At 43.1% G+C, this 8853-nt stretch overlaps 1 protein-coding gene across 1 annotated transcript in view; it reads left to right on the top strand.

Moving 5' to 3' along the window:
- Positions 1-1727: 1727 nt before the first annotated feature.
- Positions 1728-8853, top strand: part of LOC306761298 (insulin receptor substrate 1) — a gene marked incomplete at both ends in the record, with an annotated part of 14514 nt that continues 7388 nt past the window's right edge. Inside the window, 2 exons of the mRNA XM_079247423.1 lie at positions 1728-2076; positions 3422-6574. Of these exons, the coding sequence (XP_079103549.1) occupies positions 1728-2076; positions 3422-6574 (3502 nt within the window). The remainder of the gene's footprint in view (positions 2077-3421; positions 6575-8853) is intronic.

The following is an 8853-nucleotide window of genomic DNA, read 5'->3' as shown; positions in this document are numbered from 1 at the left end:
AATATCTATAAACCCATGTGACAGTTTCCTATTAAGTCAAATATTAGAAGTTGTTTTCGCCATATTGATGCTCTTATGCATCTCATAACTCTCCGACATTCGGTAGCCGGCTTTATTGGCCCCTTTTCTGCAGATAATTTTCAACCACACTCTGCAGCTGCTGTTCTGTTTCCAGAAAGGCAGACGTAAAAATGCTGAATTATACAAAATATAAATAAATAAAAGAAAAGAAAAAAACTGTCCGGTAGTCCACGTGATCATGGGAGAGTTCCCCGGTTGAACACAGCGTTCCCCTGCACACCTCACCAACCCTGAACCCCCCTCCTTGGATTTTAACTGACACACCGGCTTAGAGGTGCCAGTCTGCCAGGAGTCAGATCAAGTCCCCGGTAGTGAGGCCAGGCCTTACCGGAAACTGAAGGGGCCTTCTGTCAAAATAACACAAAGGTTTTTCCAGTCAGACTTCTGTAGAGAGAATAACAATAAACTGGACCTTCAAGACCTTCAAAACACTGTTAGGACAAAGAGGATCAGTTTTACTTGATAAGATCAGTTTGTGAGGAAAATTCCTCTGAAGAGAAAGAGTTACTTTCTTTCTTAATATTCTCTAAATCCTATGTCAGAATCTTTTGTCATATCTTTATTTTTTTCATTAAGCAACAGTGTCAAAATACAGTGATGCTGTATCATGTATATAATTTAATAAAACAAACAAAAGCATACAAATGGTTTGCCTTTCATTTTCATATGATGTCAAGCTCAAGCTTCTCATTTAATCAGTTTTAGTACCGTCAAACAGTCAAAAAAGATGCTGTTCCAGACGCACTGGCACTGACTCAACCCAAAAAAATGTTTCATTTGTCACACATAGAGACCCTCTGGATATACAGTCTACTATCCAATTTCTCTTAAATATAGTACAATCTTTAAGTTGAATGAGACTGTCTTGGGTTTTGCTTATGTTTTCAAGACACTTTTCTAGCATATCCTCTGGGATGTGTCCTCTAAAATCTTCTACCCATTTGGATTTATGCTTTATATTTATGTGTGATTCAATCACAAAAAACTATTTATGTTGTTTATTGCCATTGATACCTTACAAGTTAATCCAGACAGCCATTAACCATTGTTTGATGTAATTTTTGGTGTCCTGGCTTTTAATGGACTTGAATATAATTTATTTTAGTTTGTACATGATAAATCAATCAGCACGCAAATCCGTTAATTTATTATGCAACTCTTTATGGAGATATGTAAGCAGGTTGCATTATGTTATTGGTTTGCTTAAGGTGATACAGGCTTTTTATTTTGAAAAGCCTATTCCGGAAGTGAAGTCTTTATTCTACTGCACTTGACTCGGGTAGATCTGCACAGGCTATGGGCAACCTCAGACAGGTAGGGGAGACGTCCTCAAGCAACTGAATTGCACCGTGGTGGAACTTGAGGACTGGGTTGGGCTGCAGGACGAGCAGCGGTGGACGCTGTGCACGCACGGTGCGCGGATCCTCCTGCAGCTGCTGGACTCACAATATGATTCCAGATCCAAAACATGCTTTGACTGATTTCACCAGCCAGGAGCCCTCGCACACATGCTTGACACAACAGTGTCGAAACGGGGAGGACGAGGGATGTAGCTGCAATGGATAAATGAGGAGAGCACATGGGCTTCATTTTTTTCCCTTGAGATTGTTTCTCTATCGTAGGCTGTTTATTCCACTGCCTTGGAAATGGAGAACCAAGCAGCCGAGCCGCAGAACTACGAAGATGTCCAGAAAAGCGGCTATCTCCGCAAGCATAAATCAATGCACCGGAGATTCTTCGTGCTGAGGGCGGCCTCGGAGCATGGTCCTGCTCGACTTGAATATTACGAGAACGAGAAAAAATTCCGCAGCAAATCACCGGTGCCCAAAAAAGTCCTGAACCTCGAGACGTGCTTCAACATCAACAAGCGGGCAGATTCCAAAAACAAGCACATGATAGTCCTTTATACCCGCAGCGAGAGCTTTGCCATCGCTGCGGACAGCGAGGAGGTCCAAAATGAATGGTACCAAGCGATGCTGGACCTTCAGTGCAACTGTAAGAAATGAGAAGTGTGATGTGATTTTTCCCCCCTGTCTGTTTCTGCAGCAGGCCTATCCTGCCTTGGGCTGTTTGTTCTCATTACACTATTTTGCTCAGCCATTCCTGTTTGTTAAATGCACATCGCATTCTCGTTGTTTTTCAGTATAATTGCTACAGGTGTGGTTTATTTGTTCCAATCGAATAAATGTGCCGAAGTAACGCAGTTTGGACAGGTCCATTATTATTATTATTATTATTATTATTATTATTATTATTATTATTATTATTATTGTTATTATTATTATTCCTAATAATAATAACGGAGAGGCAGGTTCATCTGAGCAGGCGGGGTAGACCATAACGTTTATGGGCGGCATGTGCTGTGTGTTTGTGCAGCACAATCTCAAAAAGCCGTGTTTTTATTACGGTTAGAGCATGCTGATTATTTTTGAGTATGGGCAAAATGTAATTTGATGTATTTAAATGGCTCCCACACCCGTAATAATAGCAGATTGTCGCCTATTCTGTCTGAAATGCGGCGCATTTCACGCGATGGTGTGTTTTTGCATGTCGCAGTGGGCATATAGCAACCATCCGAGGGACGCATCATATAGTAGCAGCCTATCCGTGCACTCCGCTGCAGCTTGTGTTTTTGTTTTTCTGCACGGCTCCGACTGCCGTTCGCCTAACCTACATTTGTGATACACGGTGCTACTGGTTGGGAGGAGATGGCATCGTCAGTGCGTTCTCGCTGGAAATTGTGTTTCTGTTGGTTCTCCTCGTGTTTACGTTGTTATCCTCATGATGGAGCAAAGCACCGCCACCCACCCTCCTCCCTGTTATCCTTTGCATTTCAGTTAGTTGAGGCTGATGGGCTTGCCCAGCTCTAATGTGTTGTTGTGGAATCCTAAACAGAAGCGCATAAGAGTACAGACCCCCATTTTGTTCAGGATACAGCTCTGGAACAGCCACAGTAATAAGCTGTTCATAATTTAAATTAGTTATATTGTTTACCCCGAAATGGCATGGTTAAAGCAGTGCAGCGCGCATTTATAGTATAAGCCATAATGATATTCAGGACGGAGGCAGGAAATATTTGCTGCTGTTTGGTGATAATGATGAGTATGAAGCTGCAAATAAAACATCCACAATTATCTCCTGACACAGTTAAGCATGCTGGTTTTTAATGAATGTATTCTGTGTGACTTAACTATGAAAAAGAAATGAATTGGCTGCAACCTGACAGAAGCTGTAAAGATTCTTTCATGGCTATTATATAAAAACAGAGTCTTGCTTATCCAGCATGAAGTTAGCATTTAATCATAATCATTCTCGTTCTATTATTCTGTTGTTTTCTTAGGTAAAACTCCTGAAGACTATGGTAGCAGTGGAGAGTGCAGCTCTCCATCTCCTGTTCCAACCTTCAAGGAAGTTTGGCAAGTTAAGGTTTGGCCTAAAGGTCTTGGACACGCCAGGAACTTAGTGGGCATTTACCGGCTGTGCCTAACTGATAAGACAGTCAACTTCGTCAAACTCAACTCTGATGTGGCTGCTGTTGTGTTACAGCTGATGAATGTTCGCAGATGTGGTCATTCAGAGAATTTCTTCTTCATTGAGGTGGGACGCTCAGCAATTACTGGCCCTGGAGAGTTCTGGATGCAAGTGGATGACTCAGTGGTGGCTCAAAACATGCATGAGACCCTGCTGGAGGCCATGAAGGCCTTAAGTGAGGAATTCCGTCAGCGCAGTAAGTCTCAGTCTGTAGGAACATCGTGTGGTGGCGGCACTGCTTCAAATCCCATTAGTGTTCCAAGTCGGCGCCATCATCCAAATCTGCCACCAAGTCAGGTGGGCTTCTCCAGGCGGGCACGCACAGAGACCCCCGGAACAGGCGGTAGCAGTACAAGCACTTCACCTACATCACGTCATGGGTTCCCAAGGGCGCGAACGGCTAGCATCGGTGCAAGGTCGGAAGAGGGAGGAGCAAGTGCCAGAGGGACGTGGGCCAGCTCCAGCCCGAGTTTAAATGGATCCTGCTCAACCACGCCGACGCTGAGGCCCAAGCCCACGAGAGCCCCGACCCCTGCAAAGATTACCCTCAGCCTTGCACGTTACACACCAAACCCTGCTCCTTCCCCTGCTCCAAGTCTGTCCTCCAGTTCCGGTCATGGATCAGAGTGTGGCCTGGTGGGGGCCGCTGTAGGAGGCATGATGATCTGCTCCTATCCCCGGGTTTCTCAAAGAGTTTCTGTTTCAGGTTCACCGAGTGACTATGGATCCTCGGACGAGTATGGATCCAGTCCTGGTGAACACTCTCTGCTCATTCCCAGTCTATCTGGACATCACGCGCATGGAGAGGGCTCCTCCAGCTACATAGTGATGGGACAGAGAGAAGGTCTGCTTGGCTCACATCATCGCTCCAAAGGCAGGCGGATTCTGCGGCGCTCATCCAGTCGAGAGTCTGAAGCAGAACGCAGGCTGCTAAGTAAGAGGGCTTCCCTGCCTTTGGCGTCCCATGAACGGCTCACCCCCCACAGAAAAGATGAGGATGATGAGGATGATGAGGAGTATGCCATCATGTCACAGAAGACTAGCAAAGAGAGAGCTGATTTGCACCGTGGCTCGGGGAATCTGGCAGTTAGAGGTGGGCACCTTAATGTTGTAGGAGAGAATAGGTGTAGGGCTGACAAAAACAGAGGAGAAGAGGACACAGAAGCAGCCGTGGATAGTGGCTATATGTCCATGTTGCCTGGAGTGACGTCTCCTCCTGTTTCACTCTCTCTTTCAATAGGTATGCCAGATGCCAGTGCTAAACCTGGACCAGATGACGAGTATATGGCCATGACGCCCAACAACAGTGTGTCTCCCCCTCAGCACATCCGTCAGCCCAGCTCAGAGGGCTATATGGTCATGTCTCCCAATAGCAGCAGCTCCACAGACCTGCATGGACTCGGAATGTGGGACAGCAGGGTCGGCATGGAGAGCCGTGCTGCCAGTGACTACATGAATATCTCACCTGTCAGTTGCCGCTCTGCTTGCAGCACACCGCCTTCCCACCCCGAGCAGCACCAGCTGCAACCAAAAATGTTCAATTCCTACTTCTCCCTGCCACGAGCTTATCAGCATACTCTCTACTCTCGCTTTGAGGAGGACTTAAACAAAGGAGAGGGAAAGAAAGACATGAGTGGGCATGATAGTGCTGGAAGAGGAGGGGGAGTGGGGTACATCAAGAGAAACAAAATTGCAGTGGGCTCTGCAGGAGGCTGCCAACTCTCCATGTCTTCTTCTTCCTTCTCCTCCAGCTCTGCCAGCAGTGAAAGCCTCGAAGACAAGTCAATATCAGCAGGGAGGGGGTTAAGTTTATTAAGAACTGGAACAGAATACAAGAGTGCAGGGACAAGCACAAAAGAGGGGCGTCACCACCAAAAGCGTGCATCAAGTAGTAAGAGCCCAAAGCAGCAAAGAAAGGGTCGTCCCCTCAGCGTGTCTTCAGACATTGCTAAGGCAAACACTCTGCCGAGGGTTAAGGAGAATCTTCCACCATCAGTCTCTCAAAATGTTGGTGAGTATGTGAGTATTGTCTTTAAGGAAGTTAATAAATATGATAGAGGACAATGTGCGAGCTCTCAACATGGACAACCTGTAATTCATGGAACTCTGCGGCCTGTGAATCAACCACTTCTCTGTCACGATAGTCCTGCTAACCTTCCCCGCAGCTTCTCTGCACCGCTTTCTGCCTCTACTGAGTACGTCAGTATGGATTTAGGGAAATCCTCAACACCCCTGGCTCACGGTAGAGCAACATTCAGCACCCTACAGGGCCCACCAGCTGTTGCCCCCAAGGCCCGACATGAACATAGCACATCCTCTCCTCTGGGAGCAGAGAGTAATGCAGGGTATAGAGCAAAAACAAAGATGGCAGCAGTGCTATCAGATGTCGGCACACAGTTTATGGACAGAAAAGGTTCAGATCCCAGCATTTCAGCAAGGCCCACCAAACACTCTGGTCAACCGTTATCTATGGAGCAGGCAACAAGTTTGAGATTTCCCCCTGTCAAGTCCTACCAGTCACCTGATCGCAGCGGTAGAGTGGTCCGAGATGAGCAACAGGCGCACCTAAGTCACCGCTCAGAGACATTTAACTCATCCCCTTCTTTACCACGCCAAGCATCTTCTTCTACCTCCCTTTTCTCGGAGGACAGCCAGACAGCGAGCCACCGGCAGGGTTTGAACTGCTCTCTGTGGGACAGCGTCCAGGCAGCTGCTTCATCTGCCACGCCTCCACCACAAAGCTCCACCTCATCCAGTGAACAAGGCCTTAACTATATTGACCTGGACTTGGCCATAAAGGAGAGCCCTCAAGCTGGAGTGGAGCGCACCTCTCCCGCCTACAACACCGGAGGAAGTGCTATGGGTAGTAGCACTGGCTCAGGCATCAACACTTATGCCAGTATTGATTTCTGTAAGTCAGAGGAACTGAGAACGAACCAGAGCAGCAGAAAAGATGGTCAAGGTGAGTCCTGGGGGTCTTTAGACACAGCTCATCCAAAAAAAAAACAAAAAAAACTCATGTCTGTAATATTTTGATCCAAACACCTGGCTTTGGTATATTCTATCGGTTAAAGTTCTGATTCTTTTTTATACCTTAAAATCAGAGTTTGACAATCAATGTAAGCAGTATCTGCAGCCTTACTTGTTATTTAAAGACTACTAATAGTTTAGGAGATACTTCAAAATAAGTGAAAGGGCACACTATAACGTTTTTATTAATATATTTCTTAAAGAATTACAATTTTGACATGTTTGAATGATCTGTAGATTGTCACTGATACTGATACATATTCTGGCCTAAAGGTGGTGACCAGCACTTTGTTTCCAGTCTGTGGAAAACACAGTCTTGAAGTCTGTTTCCAGTCTGTGTCTGCAGAGTCTCTTATTATCATAAGTGGGTGTTCAGAGAGCAGAGCCAATTGATTTGTCTGCTGGTAAGGAGCTTATTCACATGAATGGAGGAAGAAGGGACAGAATGCGGGCCAGGTGTTGATATTTATGTGTGGGTGTACTCCGTTGGTTGCAGGGTGGCAGCTCTGAGGTTTCCCTCGCACTGCAGAGATGATGGCTCTTAAGTGGTTAATGTTCGTGATGGAATTTCATTTTTGATGAGTGCACTCTAAAAGGCATCAGAGACTACATGTCAAGAAGTAAATGCAGTGGGAGGCTTTATTTTTCATTTATTGAGTGACATAACATTTTAAATGTGTGTATTTAAGTATATTTGTCTAATTGCAGCAATATAGGAAAGTATAGCTGTGTGTTTCTCATTCATGGCAAAGAAAACAAGAGCCTGTTAATATACTGTTTAAACACTTTTTTTAAAATCATTTTTCACACTGCAATCGATGATAAATGATGCCTCTCCTTGTATAAGACCCAAGCTCAGTTGTTATGTTTTCATTAATTATAAGCCTGTTCGAACTAAATTCAACATGCATAGCCTGGTAGTGAAGCTGATCAGCAGAGTAAAACCTAAAATAAACACACTTGATCCTCAAATGTCCAATCGGCGCATAAATAATTTCCTGTTCTTATTAAGTTTTAATTGGAAGCTCAAGTTGAATGTATTACAAATTCATAATGGGGACAAGCTGTCTATTAGTTGTCTATATCATTAAAAGACTGTGTTGCCTCAACTGCTGTAGGTGTTCACTTTCAGGCTGAAATCAGTTAATCCATTTACTGTCAGAGCCAGTTGCAAAGTCCTATTCACTGATGTAACCTCATTCTTTTAAGTTGCATATTTGCTAATCCTCAGTTGTTAATATATATTTTTCAGTTCAGAGTACTTTTAGTCAGTTTTATAAATTTACTTGGGCAATAGTGGATAGACAGTAGACCAAAAAAACTAATCCGACAGCCTTTTAGAATTACTACTTTCATGACAAAATTAGTGTTGAATATATTTGTATTCATCATTGATAAAGGGACGTTGTTGTTGAGAAAGTGGCTCATACAAAGTAGAAACAATTTCTAGAAGTGATAAAGCTGACGCAGTGACATGAGATATTGACATCTGCAACAATAGCCATGAGACCAATCTGAAAATCCTTTCACAAAGATATTAAGCGTCATGTGATATTTACCCAAGCTGCCAGCAGGAGCTCGAGATTAAACAAAAGCAATATGCTTATGTGAATATATTATCTAGTCAGAACTGTTCTATCCTGTGTAATGTTCTCTGTGGAGAGACTTATATTAGATGAACTAGAAATTAGAACCTACACTTTGAACAAGATTTGTTTCAAAAAGAATTTTTTTATATTGCTATATATATATATATATATATATATATATATATATATATATATATATATATATATATATTAGGGCTGTGACTATATGCTTTTGTCCCGATTCAATTAGATTCAGACTTTTTGGGTGCCGATACGATTTAAATTGCGATTCTCACAATTCTTCGATATTGCTCATTTTTGTAGATTAAAAGCAAAAAAAAAGTATAAAACTTATTATTTTTGCTTGTTATTTTTCTTCATTTCTATTGGGAAAAACAACACAGTAGTCAGACCATCATTCTGCTGTTATAATGCCCAAGATGACAAGTTAAAAGATCAATAAAAATAATAAAAATGACCAAAAAATGTTTTAAAAAAAAAAATTATGTATATCTATTAGGAAAAAAATCGATTTTTTTTTTTACCAAATCTATTTTAAGATTTGTGAAGCAAAAAAATTTAGATTTTCGATTTTTCGATTCGATTTTCCCACCCCTAATAT

This window comes from Telmatherina bonti (genome assembly GCF_933228915.1).
Source record: "Telmatherina bonti genome assembly, chromosome: 10".
Classification (NCBI taxonomy): domain Eukaryota; kingdom Metazoa; phylum Chordata; class Actinopteri; order Atheriniformes; family Telmatherinidae; genus Telmatherina; species Telmatherina bonti.
The sequence above is the reverse complement of the archived record's forward strand: the minus strand, read 5'-3'. Positions and strand labels throughout refer to the sequence as shown.